General features: G+C 41.1%; 1 protein-coding gene across 4 annotated transcripts in view; it reads left to right on the top strand.

The window, feature by feature from the left end:
• Positions 1-15,512, top strand: part of LOC112143843 (vacuolar protein sorting-associated protein 13B) — a 292,951-nt gene that overhangs the window by 253,916 nt on the left and 23,523 nt on the right. For all 4 annotated transcript variants that reach the window (XM_036216063.1, XM_024268054.2, XM_036216061.1 and 1 more), the window contains exons 35-37: positions 12,696-13,037; positions 13,150-13,564; positions 14,374-14,511. In XM_036216063.1, the coding sequence (XP_036071956.1) occupies positions 12,696-13,037; positions 13,150-13,564; positions 14,374-14,511 (895 nt within the window). The remainder of the gene's footprint in view (positions 1-12,695; positions 13,038-13,149; positions 13,565-14,373; positions 14,512-15,512) is intronic.

Raw genomic sequence — 15,512 nt, forward strand, 5'->3', positions numbered from 1 at the left:
CAGCTGGGCTCTCCTCGATCCCATGCCCTGATTCCGAGCGGTTCCCATGGCCACGCGCAGCTGTGCTTTGTTGTTAGGGTTAATGACTTTGTTTTGTTGGGGCTTTAAGGTTCCCTTGCAGAGGGGAAGGCGAGCCAGGCACGTGGGCAAAGTGTTCAATCACTGTGTATGTTTTCACTCATTTCTTGACTCTGAGTTATGCTCTGAATCTGAACGCTGACGCACACCGGTTCTCTTTCTGGCTGATTGGATACTGCAGCCACACAGCTTCTTTACCTTATAAAGAAACTCCTGAGCTGCCCATTAGCAGATGTTCACCCCCTAAATTCTGTGGATTATTAGGATGTTTATCAATGCACGAGCATGTCAGTGTGACTTCATTCCAGTATTTCCTGGTGGATGCTGGTGATGATGAAGTGTGGCCGGGTTTGGACCAGGCAGCAGAGCTATGAATAGATGGAGGATCCAGCTCATGGAGATGTCGTCAGCAGTGTTACCCAACGACACAGAACTGCATACCTTTCTTCATGGACAGAGACCCTCACATATGGCCTCCACATTCTACCCACAGTTACGCTTTATGGCTGAACAGCTGATCGGTGTCCATGTGGTTGCACTTCTCCCATCTTCGTGGCATCTCGCCACATCAGACGCTGCTCTCACCACATCATGCTTCTTCTCCTTCACTTTTGGAATCATGTCATCATAAAAAGGCATCTTTTTTTTCCAAACACATGCAGATATTTGATTTTAAGCTGTGTCGCTCATCGTCATGTTGCTGTGACACACATGAGAGAGAGGCAGCATGGGTTAGCCAGATCCCTGCACCGCATTGTCAGAGGAAAATACCCTCTGCTGCAGGGGAAGTTCCACTCCACCTCATCCTGGGATGATTAACACATGGGAAACAAGGCTTCAGACTTCCTCTAGCACTCACAGACACACACGTTTTGTTCCCAATACACACTCAAATGTGCTTAGCACGTATACACATACACAGCAGGTACCATGCATCGCAGGAACCACAGCATTGCTGCTCTTCACTGATGTTTCTCAGAAAATTCTCACCAGTAACCATACAGTTTGGCTGGTCCTCCTCCCAGGTACTCACCTCCAAAAGCCACGCCCCCTCAGAGGAGATTTTGCAAACAGAGGCTTCAGATCAACATGAAAAATAGCTTTTTAAGACTTTTAGGTTGTGGGATTTTGGTTTAAATCTTCATAATCATAATTAAGACACTACTGGGAATGTTCTTTCAAATAAAAAACTTGTAATAGGGGGACTTTAAAGGTTATTCCTCATCTTTGTGTTCAGTTCACTTCCTGAAATGACACAACACTGAGGTATGAAGAGTTGGTGATCTGTTCTGCTCATATTCCTTTAGGAATATTTAATGAATGTCAGAAACACATAGAAGAACTTGTCTAACCTTTGGTGTCATTGACGAGCTTGGCTCAGAAAGTGACCTAAGGCCCGATCCTCGTCTGTATGAGTTTAAAGTGAGCCACGTCCAAGAGCTGTTCTCTGTGATGAGTGTTTCATATTGTCTTGTAGTTGTTAAAAAATGGAATTTTTCAATATTATTTCCTGTTGACCTTCTTGACTCTTGGTGTCCAAAAGTAAGAATACGTCAGGCAAGAAAAAAGCCAAAGGAAGGGAAAATAATTTCTGATTTCAAGCGGAGTTGGAAAAAGCGAGTCCTCTATGAAGATGAGTCGTGACACAATCAGAGAAAGAGACTCTGATCTGATGTTTCTTTTGACTTCTAACTGTGACAAAGGTATTTCTGTGCAAATAGAGGTGATGTTAAGAGGTAACCTTCTCACCACTCACCTCGCTATTCTCCCAGGACCCGATTGCTTTCACCCTGACCTCTTCCTGTGCTTAGCAGTATTTTCATTCACCCTGTTGCTGCTGAGAGGAATAATAAATATATAGGTCTCTGTGCAGTCATTTCCTTTTCAATTTTGGCTGCCTTACATCTGTAAGGTAAATGTCATGGTCTTGGCTTATCTTAAACACACATATTTTCATTGCCAATGTTAATTTCTGCGACCTCCTTTTGTTATGAAACCATTTCTGTGTGTTTCCATGTGTGTGTGTCTCACTGAGCCTCCTGTGTGAATCAGCTGCTAATTGACAGCCAGCCATAACAACTCACCTTCCCCGTTTGGCCCCCACATCCAGACCAACCCTCTTTTTAAAGTATCAGCATAGCACATTCTTAAATTGGTCTGCATGAAACTCAATCTATTTGAGATCAGTAGCAGCTGAATTTGCTGCCTCTACAATCGGTTTTGGCAAAATTGGCGTGAAAACTCCAGATAGAATCAAAAAGGTTAGAAGTCTTAAAAGAGAAACAATCAGGGCCTTTGAGAGAAGACAGGGGGCCTCCACCGTGAACTCCAGGATCAAGTGACAACTCGGGTGATCCAGTAGTGCCCTCACTCTGTGCCTGCAAAGGAAATGGGGTCACACACCCAGGGGACTAGTAAAAGCAGGGCACACTAAGCCAACTAGTAGAGACACATTTAAACACACTGTAGAAAGCCTTATTTACTGAAAAAGTCCAGAATGTGTGACAGATTTAGAAGGAGGTTCAAAAGGGAAGGTAGTGATTTTTATGAAACACCTGTATTAACAACAACACAACAGGTGATGCAGTTTCAGGATCCCTGTAGTAAAGGAGCTTTCTTCTTACTGCTTCTCATCTGCTTTGTTCTGTTCTTAGAGAACAGGCTTGTTTTTTGTTAATTAAAATCATTATTTACATTAAACTTAGATGTATAATTTATTTTAGGAATAAAGGATTTTTGCTGGTAAGTTCTCCATCCTCGGTGTCACTCTGGAGTTATTTAAACGAGCTTTTAAAGTGATTTTAGTGTGGAGTTTACTGAAGTTGTAAACAGACTGTTTTAGCACCTTATTCCTCTATTTGTTTACATATTTAATGTTTTGTAGCCGGTGAAGTTTCTTGCCTAAGGACACATCGAGTTGTGACTTCTGGTGTTCGGGTTTAGAACGGCAAAGCTGACAGCTAAATGTTGTTCAACAAAATTTTACCTAAATAATAAAAGGTAAACTTATCAATTTCAACAGAACATTTGCAATATTTATTTCATAAATGTCCTGCTGAACTGTACTTTCATTTCCTGTCTTTCGTTCATACATATAAATACAAATGTGAATAATCCCTCAATATTTGAGGTTTTATTTAAAATATCGACCTTTTTATTTGAGCAGATATTATTCTAACAGATTCTATTTTGCTTGATGTTATTCACACGTGTTTTAGGTTCGATCAGCACAAAAACTGATAGAAATTCATGTTAGCTTTATGTAATAGGAGGAGCTAAGATGCACATAGCTGCATGTTGGCCGCACATCTTTTAACTAAACCCAAGATTAAATGTAGCTGTTGTAATTAGAGGTATTTGTTGTTTTTGGGGGTATTTTAAGGGATAATTGTAAAATAGGAAGACTTTTAATAGGAATATTTTTTTGACAGTTTCAAATGATTTTTCTCCTTGTTTCCCTTTATTATCCTGCAGGGATCAGATTATGAACAACAGCAAAGAGGAGCTACGTCAGAAAATAACACAACAGTTATTAGTTTTTCTTTATTGTCAGACACGTTGAAATTGTCTGACTTTATCTCTGTTTTTAGTGATTCTGTGAACACAGAAATATAATCAACTTTAACTGGACAGAAAAGATCTTCTGCAGATCTACGTCTCATCCCTGTCTTGGAAAGCTAGCGTTAGCGTTAGCATCAATTAGAAGAAGAAAATCTGAATTCATAATCAAACCAGCAGCATTCAATGAAGTTCCTGTGACCTTCATCTAACTATGACTGAGAAATAATCCACAACTGTTTTAATATCATCCAGAGGATTTTGGGGAAGCAGCTGTGGAGCATTCTGCAGGAGGAATACTGACATTTGATCTAAGAGAGGAAACAATACAACCAGGAAGGGCATTTAGAAAATAAATATCGTTCTAATTTCTGTTACAATTGGTTTGGTTACTTTTTATTATTTACGTAAAATTGCTTCAAACAGCTTTCAGAAGTCAGCTTTGCTGTTCTAAACCATAGGTATGATATATAATCAGAAGTCACTCTGCACACTCGCTGTTTTGTGTGACGTCACGTGGAAAGGGTCTATTAACCATTATTCCACCTAAACTGCATTTTGCCAGTGTATGTCTGTCTTTGAGGTTTGTGTCAGAAACCCGAGAGAGTCGTATAAACCAACACAGAGTCCAGGCAGTGATAGATATGCATACCAAAGTTTCATGCAGCCACTTGAGACCTGCTTCAAATACATGCCTCACATGTTTTGGATAATCAAAAGGTGGACTTGATTTTTATGCCTCACCTGCTTGAGATTACTATTCTTGGGGTGTTGCACGTCAATAGGTCTTTGTCACACGTGCTTCACCTATTCTAACAGCTGGGTTAGTCTTCTTACCTAAAATGAGTTCTTGTTGAGGTTTCACAGTTCAAACTTGAGGTGTTTCCGTGTTCAGTTGTGTCAAACTACTAAATCCCTCTTAGACTTTCGTGAAACTTAAACGATCCCCACTTCTTTTTCTTCCTGTTGAACAGTATTCCTGAAGTGTTCTGCTGTCTCATTTAGCCTATCACGATTCTTCTTTATTTATCTGTACTCTTTTGCTTTGCCCTTGCAAACCCGGATGAAGAAACAACGTTCTAGCCTCATTCTTCTACGATGCTACACATCTGAGTCTCTGTGTCATACAGCCTCAGGAGCACATCTAGCTAGGAATCAAAGAAAGATTTCTTCAAGGCTTTCTCTAATTTCAGCTCTGTAAATAGACAATGTGCCAGGATTGTTCTTGTCTCCACGCCAGCCTCTGACTCTTCCGTGCAGTCTTGAGATTTATGTGCTGTTCATGCTAGTGAGTATGCTCTGTGTCATTTTAAAACATTAAACAAGAATGGTGAGCTCCATCAGAGTGTGAGCTGATCACAAACACTATCCCCAGCTCACCATCTAATTAAAGGGCTGATGCCAAAGCGAAATGGTAAAGGTACGCTGAATGATCTTCAGCTTTGTGTTTGGTGGTTTGATGCAGATGTTGCTGCATTTTTTAGTTTGCACCTGGTGATCCCTGTCATATAGTGTTAAATCTTTAAAACAGGTTATTAATGTTACACATTTAGTTCTGCACACAAAAAATATTTAGCTGAAAGGCCTGATAACCAAGTAAAAAAGATTCCACTGTAAAGCTTTTCTTTTTATCTACTTAAAAGCTCAAGTTATACATTTATCAGGTTATAATTCTGTTAAATTCAATTTTTACTTTATCATGTTTTAATATATTCTGAGAAAGACATTGTGCTGTCTTCCACTTAGACATGCTGTAAGTCTTTTTATGCTTGTTTTTTTGCTCGTTTATCTTTTTGTATAGTAGTAGATTTGTTTGTCTCCAACATTTTTGCATTAAATAGTAATTGCTAATTGTATGAGCAATAATTTCAAATTCTGTCTTCATTCTGAAGTAAAGCAGCCAAGCCAGTAAGGCCAAGTGGGCCCCATATGGTTTAAAAGTGGCAAAAAATGTGGGCCCCAATTGGATTTATCCACATTTTCTGTGGTGGCCCCACCTGTGTTTGCCCACATTGGCTTAAGTGGACACTGATTTCAAGGTTTAGTTCAGCAGGACTGCAGACCGAGTGATGTATTGGTTATGTTCTTAGAAAAGAAAATCATAAACCATCTAGGTCTTTAAATCTCAAAGACATTGAGCATTTTTATACTGAGTAAAATCTACTGACTTGACTGATGGATAAAGCAGAGTATCATCAGCATAGTAATGTTACCTAATGGAATCATGAATATTCTATCAGGCATACACAGTGGCTGACTCTACTGTCCAGGGATCTGTTTACTTCAACAGACTGCAATCTGTCTGACAAATATGAACCAGCTTTTAGTTCCTGTAACATTTTCTCTAGTTTAGTCAACGTAGTCAGATGGACAAAGAGGTGGAGAGATTGTTGGACAGAAAACATTCATTCATTCATCTTCTTGGCCGCTTTTTCCCTTTCGGAGTCGCGGGGTCGCGGGGGTACCGGTGCCTAACCCGGCTACTGAAGGGCGAAGGCGGGGTTCACCCTGGACAGGTCGCCAGTCTGGTCGCCAGGACAGAAAACAAGCATTGTAATTCATTTAATGTTATGCTATTTACAAACCTTTTACCATTAATGAAATTCTTTCATCATCACTGCTTGTTGAAACAACTCAGTGCCCTGTTCTATGGAGTGCACCTTAAAAAAAAATACAGTTGCCCGCTGTGCTAAAGCATTCTGCATTCATTTACAGACTCAGGAGTCGTGACCTAACATAGCATCTTTGATGTGGTTCAGTTGAAGTGCATACCAGGTTGGCTCTTTGTTGTTGAAACCAAGTTCAGTGTATTAACTGGCTGACTTTGATAGCAGACTTTGCTTTGTGAATGGCCCACAAAGCAGTGACTTCATATTGTGTTATAAATGTCTTCCCCCCTCTGTTTTCCTGAGGAAAATGGGAGAATGAATTATAGTTGTTATGGTGTTTGGTTAAGTATTGTTTTTTTTTTTTCTTTTTTGTTTTATTAAGATGAGATATTGCAGCTTTCTTCTAGAAATACAAAAGCACAGAGGCCAGCTATCAGCTCTGTGGTTCTGGTAAACAAAAGTGTATAAAACAGCAGGGATCAAGCCTGTAAACTTTGATGTATTCAAAAGACCAATGGTTTTTCCATGCAGGCACCCTGCAAGCAAGTAGCTCCACTGAAACGTAATGTCACAAAGATTTAGTAATGACTTCCAACCTCTTTAAGTGGCAATTCTACCAACGTTTCAAGGATACATGGGAAAAATCTGGGAAACAGATTTACGGATAACTATGTGGGAGTCAGTTCATGCTTTTAGGTAGACATCACATGGCTACTATAACCGCTGTATCTGCCTCCTTTTCTGTTACCACTGTTGTTACATGTTCCACAAAGCCAAATATGCCACAATAAAGCTGCAAATTAGTCCTTTCAATTAACAAAACTCTTAGTTTTGATGTGGTAGTATTTCTTTTTATGTACAATACCCAGTAAATTTATTGTACAGACTTCTAACCTTTACTTTTCCACCAACAAGGGGGATTTTTTTCTTCAATTTCCACCAATTAAGGAAAAACTAAACAAAACACAAAAACAAAACATCAGGCCCACATTGCTAAAATTCAACACATGCAAACAATAGGGACACTTTCAATAACAACCCAAAAGATATTAACCACAAACTTCTTATTATTGCGCGACCTCCGCTGAAGTCCAGGAGGCTGGCTGCCAGCCCGAGAACCGCCGCGCTGCGGCAGGACAAAAATGCTCATATTAGATTAGTATTTTACCCGCTTATCGGGTCAGTGAAAACGTCATGTGTCCAAAGTTGAGTTCCTGATTGACTGATGCAATGCAGCGACCTGTCAAACTTCTGTGACCTGCTGTGAAATGCAGCGAGACATCCGAGCGCAGCGCACTCTAGTGCTCCCCCTATCAGCGGTCTTATATGAGCCCGCCCACTATTGCAGGAAGGCAGAAGGATTGGCTAGAACTTAAACGTACTGATAATAGTACAGTAGAAGTGATTGACATGTCCTAAGAGAAAAAGACTTTCAATGAAACTAAGCATCGAAATGAGGAACCGATTGCAGTAGCTTCTTTTGGTTTTGGATAAAACCGCATGAATCATAACAGTTTTTACTTGGAACTGAACTTAAGTGCCCAACCCTACTACTATAGGTAATAGTTGTGGTGTTCTGGGCTACAAAGTTTCACATTGACTATGTCACTGCAGCAACGCGGCGCATGCGTTAACTGTATATATGTCTATGGACGCTTGCCGTGTACACCAACAATTGTTGATGTTGCAGCAGTAACGTGGTGCATGTTGCCTGCACAGCAGTACACAGACACCGATACACACACTGAGAGCAATGTAAGAGGCGTTTTCAGTTGCATTTTAATAAAACGTTTATACATGTAAACAGCAGCAGTCTAAGCAAAGATGCCCAGACTTCCTTCTCCCTGGTCACTTCCTCCTCCTTTGCTTTCTGGCTCAGCTCTCTCTTCACTACAACGGACCGCTGCAGCGACCGTAAAATGACGGACGCCGCTCCAATCCGCCTCTCTATCTCACACTCTGATTTTCCCTCGCTCATGAAAGAGATCCCAAGATATTTAAACTCCTCCACCTGAGGCAGGAGCACGAGAGAGGTCAAACTACCTTTCCCCTCCTTGAACCGCCGCCTTAATGTGGTGGAGGGGTTTGAGTGCTCGAGTGGTCTAAGGACCCTGGTACGGTCTCCCATGGCAGACAGGTCCTGGGTGGTGAGTCAGACAGAGAGCGGTTCAGAACCCCTTTATGAGTGGTCACATCAAAGATCCTGTTACGCCGCCCGGATTGGCTTCACCGGGGCCCCAGTCTGGAGTCAGGCCTGGGGTTAGGGGCTCGTAGGCAAGCGTCTGGTGGGAAGCGTCTCTTCCCACGGCCCCCTGTCGAGTCCAGCCCGAAGGAGCAAAATGGGATCACTCTCCAGTAGGGCCGGAGCAATGTGGTTTGGGTAACAGTCAAAGGCATTGGCGGCCCGAACCTTGGTCATGGAACTTGGCTTTTGGGACATGACAATAGTTATGGACCAAAAATGAGATTTACACAATTAAAGAAAATAATGTGTTAATTTGTCTGTAAATAATAATTGCAATTTCTGTGATAATTTGACACACCTAATGGCAATATGGAATCAGGAGCACAGAGGGATGTTCTTGTAAGCCTGGTCTGTGAAGCACCTGAACCCACCTGCTGGTGCGAAATGTAATGGACTTCAACTTGGTAAAAGTCAATGTGAGGCCCAAAGTTTTGAAAGTTCAAAGTTTTAATATTGCTTTAGAACAACATCCTTTTACTAACCAATCAAGGTCCAAATCCCTTCCTCTCTCGTCACTGGTGTTCAGGATTTTCCTTGTTCCTTGTAACTGTGTTGTGTTTCTGTTGTCATGCTTTGCTGGAGACCTTTTTCACTCATCACGTCAGTGAAGTTTACCCCCCCCAACCTTTACTTTCTGAATATTCTCAGAGTGAGAGCTTTAGTGGATTCAGAGTTTGGACAGAATATGAGAGGATTAAACCCAGAAAATGGTGTTTAAATGTAAGCCTTTTATGCTTTTCTGTTCACTGCCACAGTCCTCCTTGGCATCTTATGACATCCAGATTTTCATGTTCGCTGAACCCTGACCCCAAATTGCAACCTACTTTCCATTCATCTGGAACTCATCAGCCAGATCGATGGTATTCATATGCAAACATAATGCTGTCATATTTGACTCTCTGGCCAGCACTGTGAATGGATGGCATTCGAATGATGTGACATGTGCTTCTGAGTAATGGCCTTCTCCAGTCAAGCTGGTCTGAGTTACACCAACAGGAGTGGGGTTAGGAGTCATGCAGATGCGCTCTGATACAGTTGGCAGTTGGGAGGCTCATAGTTTCACACATTGGGAATCATCCTCCATTTTCCAGTGTTTTGCCTAGAGACTCTGAAGCAGTGACCTCATGATTGGCTTTGGGGGGGTGGGAGTGAACATGTAAAGTCACACGCTCATGATCATGATCAACTGAGTCCAGAGAAAAATTGCGCTGGGATCTGGAAACAGTGTTTCAGTGCAGCCATTATATAATACAATAGAAAGTAATGGTTGGAAAAGGGGATTTCAGCTGGGAACTGGCCTGCTCCTGCAGCCCACATTTCTATTCTAAATTTATTGCCCTCTGTCAATGATTAAATTGGCATGAGGTTGATTCTTATTGGCTACAGAGCTGCACTATGCTTTTGTGTATACCTTTGTTCATTTTCAAAGGTCATTGAGAACACATAGTGATTAAAGTTCAATAAGAGAAGAGATGAAACCCTGCTAAGACAACAGACTTTATGTGAATTTCCCTGACAAGATTTCTGAAAGCCTGTTTGCATGGGTTGTTTCAGACTGGATAAAACACTATTTACTGTGGCATATTTTTCCTTTTCTCTTTCTCTCACTCCTCTTGTACGTTTTTACCATAATCCCTTATTACACTGGTAAGCACATCTAAATATAGAGCAAGAGTTTGCTCTGTGGGGTTGGGGCGCTCTCTTAGGAGAGGTGGTTAAAAGAAGACGGGGATATTTGGTAATTATTAAATTGTGCTCAGTTAAAGACACGAGAAATCACTGAGAGGATTTGAAAATCTGTGTTTTCCCAAGGTTTTTTTTTTCTTGCTGTATTGAAGCTTACTTGTCATTTTGGAATTGTGATGCACTTTAAAGACCCACTCCAATCAGTGTAGTGTTTCTGGTGTTTTTAACATGTTCTTGTTGCATTTGTCTGATGAAAGAGGACATATGTAAAAAAAATTAAGCTCAAAACTCCACTTCTGAGTTTGTTCAAATTGTTATGAATCACCAGCAGATGGAAAAAGATTGTAGATAATACTCTGGGCGGACCATTCTGATCATCCACTTACAGACAAATAGATCCATGAACGTCTTTGCTTTCCTCGTCTGAGCTGGAATCTGGATCTAAACGGTACGGCTTGATAGCTCTGATATAGCTGATGTTCAGTTGGGGTTTTGAGGGGCTGTAAGCTAGCGGTAGAGCATGTAAACAGATCTCAGATCTCTCAGTTATGGGTGATGGAAAGGGGAGTGGCATTGCTCCAAACCAACAACTCAGAGGTGAATCTCTAATTAACTCCTGCTGCTCTGCTGAAACTATGTCCTAGAAAATGACACTATTTTTTACTTTAACTAAAACAGAAAAATCATAATTAAAAGACCACTGGGAAAGCTTTTTAAATATCAAAAGATGATTGGAGTGAGACTTTATCATGAACTCTCCCTCTGTTCGATAAACTGGGAAGTAATTTTTTACCTGAACACAGAGAGGTCTTGAAACACCCTCTCTGCTGCTTAAAAAGCATATTTCTTGATTAAAAATGCACACACCCTGTAATCATCAGGGAAGAGAATGGAGATAAATCTGGCTGGGTCAGTTCAAATGAAGCCCCCGCATGAGCAGAACGGGCAGGCACACAAGCGTGCTGCTGGCTTTTGTGTGACTCTTGTTCTTGCCTTTGATGACACTGTTTTCAATAGGAAATATCTAATAAGTCAAATATTCTGTTTAATGTGCTGCCAGTAGGTTTAGTATTTGCCCAGAGGTCTTGAAACACTATCTTTGCCGCAGCAATAATATACATTTCAAATTGTCATTGAGCTGGAGGGAGTGATGTGGAGAAAGGGCAGCTGTAATGGTAACCATATGCAGGACGGAGCAGATGAGGGTGGGATAGAGAGGAAACACACCTTTTGTCTGTGTCCTGCACTTTGAAATTCACCCACTTCTCTTCTTAATGACAACAGTAGCTAATTATTGAATCTGTGGTGAATCTATTAGTGAGAAAATAGGATAAGCAGGTAAATTTCTGTATTACCACCAGTTATTACTGCTGAAGCTGAGAAATCTGTGGAACTGGAAGACATATTTCAGTGTTGATTATTGTATAATCCAAAACAATCGAACTTGTTTGGTGTTCTTTTAAACAATTTGTATTCCTATTTCATAGTTACATGTGTAATTTATTTTAAATCTGCTCATTCATTAAAGCCTTTAGCCTTTCAGAGTGAACTATATCCATATATATGATGATATATTACCTTTGGCATACTAAAAAAAAATGTTTTTATGAAATATTAGTTATTTTCGTACATTTTTTTCGTATCTGAAAGTGAAACAACTCAATTCCTGAGGCTCTGCCTGATGTTGCATGTGGGTGCCGCCCATTTCATGATGTCATCCTAGAGCCTTTTTTTTTCGTTTCTCCCACTAAAATAAACAACATCCAAATCTTTTCCAGAGATGGATGCACATACCATATATCTGCCTTTAGTAGCCCCAGCCATCCCTACACTGGTTCACAACACAAATACACTCGGCTTCTGCATGAGTGTGCCCGACCGAGGTAGGGGTGTCTTAAAGGAGCCCCACGTCTAAACTAAGGAACACCTGTTTGAGCTGGAATTTATTGAAGACAAAACACAATTGGAAGATATTTGGTATTCTGCGTCTAAAATTAAAGTTTTTTGTTGATTACTGTTAGCTCTGGAGAAATTGAGTGTCAGTGTCAGACTGGGGGCGGGACTGTCGGAGCAGACTCTTCCTGATAGGGGCGGTCTCACTCTGTGACATCAGCGCGTGAGGACCCACTCGTTTTTGTGGGTATGGGAGGGGCTGCTGCAGACAGCAGGTTTTTATAGGATTACTCTTAAGTGCATTAATGGATCAAAATACCGCTTTGGGTTTCTTTATAGTGAGGAATAAACAGTATAATATACTTTAAGCTCAAAAAGTTGTTTTTTCATGTTATGACCCCTTTAAGCTCTTGTTTTATTCATGTAGAAATCAATTTTAGCACATAAAAATAGTTTTGTAGAAAATCATATATTTCATTTTTCAAACTTCTGAAGGCTAAAAGCATGATTCAAACTCGTTTTTTTCCATGACCACTTCCTCTTTCAGTTTAGTTTGTGGAGCTTTGTTGTGTGGAGAGTGTTGTTGCGGACATGTCTTCACCTCACCTTGCTTCTTCTGTGTGCAGGTGCGTCGACAAGAGCGAAAGCGAAGCTCCCAGGAGCCTGCAGTGGGCGCGGACTCGTCGCCCCGTCACAGTGGGGCTGGGCATGACAGCGGCTTTGGCAGTGACAGCGCTCGCATTCGTATCGTTCAAATCGAGCAGCAGAGTGGAGCCAGCCATCACTGCATAGCTAGACCCTCTCGCAAGTCCACCATCACCAAGAACCTCAGCTTCATCCCTTTTGACATCTTTATCACTGCCAGTAAGCTTTCTCTCATGACCTACTCCTGCTGCAGTACCCCAAAGTCCATTCCAACTTCATCTGATACCCCAAGCACTCCAGAGAAAAAGGATCCAGGGGAAAAGGTAGAGAGAAAGCCACACACTGTGATTTTCTATGATGTTGAGTCACCACCTTAAATAAGGTTTTATTTTAAGCCTGAAAAACAACTGAATGATTCTTCTGTGTCCGATTTAGGTGGGAAAGAGTGTCCTCAATCATCCTGAAATCACATCCGAGTCTCCTCCAGCCTCTGCCTCCCCCACTCCAGATCCTGGGAAGGCTGCCCAGGGCTCACTAGCAGGCCTCACAGCGGAGGACATCCTCAACAGCAATACCTCTCCGGCAGCATCTCCACTACCCAGAAGAAGTCTGCTTTCTCTGGATGGCCTTCCCACTCCCACCCGCTCCTCAGCCCGCCAGGCTCTGGGTGTCACCATAGTGAGGCAACCAGGAAGGAGAGGGGCTGGGGACCAGGTCCTGGAGCCCTTCCTGTTCCTCCAGGTCATGCAGCCCTCTGTTCTGCTCAGCTGCCACCACCGCAAGCAGAAGATGGAGCTGTCTGTGTTTGACATGTCCTTAAGAGGAGTAGCCTCTGACTACAAATGCTTAGGTGAGAAAGGTGCTAAGAAACGTGTGTCAAAGTCATCCGGCCCGGGGGCCGTATCCGGCCCTCCGGGTAATTCTATCCGGCCCTCCAGATCATTTTATTTTATTGTTATTAATGGCCCGATGCTATCGTGCGCTTATTTCTAACTTGTATAATTTTGACAAGATATATTTTTATGGAGTGTAAAATAAGAAAGTTATTTAAGGTTTAAGTTGATTTATTCTGGAATAATATCCTTGCCTTTTATATTTTTTAGGCTATTTTGGAGGTTAGCTAATATTTCAGCTACATGCTAATTTAGGCCTTATTCCAGTTTCTTAGGCAATTTTGAATTCTATGTATATTTTCAGCTACATGCTAGCTGTGTTGGCTAACCTTCAATTTTTTTTTAGTTCTTTAGGCTAATTTGGCATTTAGCTAATATTTAATTTGGCTATCAGCTTTAGCATTTTCAGCTATCAATTTCAGGATTATTAGCTATCAAATTCAGTTTACAGCATTCACAGTAGTATTATCACAGATAATACTATATATCTAGTTCATAATTATGTTAAAAAGTTACAGTTTTAAAGTTTTAAAAATTCAGTTTCAGAGTGTTTAATAAATGTTCGACCCGCGACCTGAGGTGCGTTTTGGTTTTTGGCCCCTAGTGCGATCGATTTTAACCCCCCTGGGCTAAGAGCTGGTTTGGATGGTTCGATCTACTGTATTTATAACAGATTAATGCCGTTTTTACAAATCATGTTTATTATTAATTAAAAAAATGCAAATTTTCTTACTGTTTTTTCTCTTTTGCTTTTGTCTCCTACTAGATATAGGAAAAACGTTACCAGAAGCGCTTGACTACAACGTGTTTTGGATTCAGACGGTAGCAGGAGATGTGGACAGTAGAACGGGGATCCCTCCCCCTCTGCTTTGCCTCCGGATTAAAGATTTCCTTAACGGACCAGGTGAGAATAACAAACACGCACCTACACATTTTTTTTTTTTTTTAACAAACTGACTGTTTTCGGGAAGAGATTGAACTCTAAACACTTTGTGGACATATGAAGCTGTCTAATGGCAGTGCAGATATTTACAGCAGGAAGCCATTGATATCTTTTTCACTTTGAAAAAAGCTAACAGCTCCTCTGTGAAACGTGTGGGTATTTTTGTGTTACGTGTCAGGCTTTTGTAAACGCACTTTTCACAGGGTTTGGTTCTCTATTTTTAGACGGATGTGATATCCATATGAGCAGGTTTAAGCTGAGGTTGTTGACCTCAGGGTGTGTTTGACATCCTGCCCAAATACAACTGTAATCAATAAAAGTGTGAGTGGGCTTTTGAGTCTTAGTGTTTGCAACCTTTTTATCCCTGGGATGGTGTCATGGGGAGTGTGGGTAGGCGCAGGTCATACTTCAGCTCCCTGAACCCAGGCCAGATGTTACAGATTTATACAAACAGACAAGTAACAGCAGACATGCGGTGAAATATAGGCTGTCTTTTCCACATGCACACAATCACGGACACACACTATGCTATGCTTTTATAGCGAGTCCTAGGGAAGAATCCCAGGATGAGCGTTTGGCGTTTATGATGATGGTTTCAATATAAGATACATAGAGTGCTTTTCCCCCTGTGGTTCACTGACAGCTCTCAGTCAACCTGTAAAAACACCACAGATAACTGTAGAAATACTATGACCTGTCATAGCCACACACCTTCACTACTCTCACATTTAAAAAGCTGGTCAGCTTCAAAAGGTAAAGCCTTTCTATGTTTCATTTGATGATGTCTACCCACCCAGAAATGACAAATACAAAGAGATCACAGGAAGTTGTGTTAAAGTAGACATCTGTTTTTCTTAATCGTTAAAATAGCTTTTACATTACAAGTTGCAATTTATGATGTATAAGACAATGAGTTTAACTTCAATGTTTTATTAGCAGAAATCTACAAAATATTACAGCAA

The sequence above is a fragment of the Oryzias melastigma genome, linkage group LG16 (assembly GCF_002922805.2).
Source record: "Oryzias melastigma strain HK-1 linkage group LG16, ASM292280v2, whole genome shotgun sequence".
NCBI lineage: Eukaryota > Metazoa > Chordata > Actinopteri > Beloniformes > Adrianichthyidae > Oryzias > Oryzias melastigma.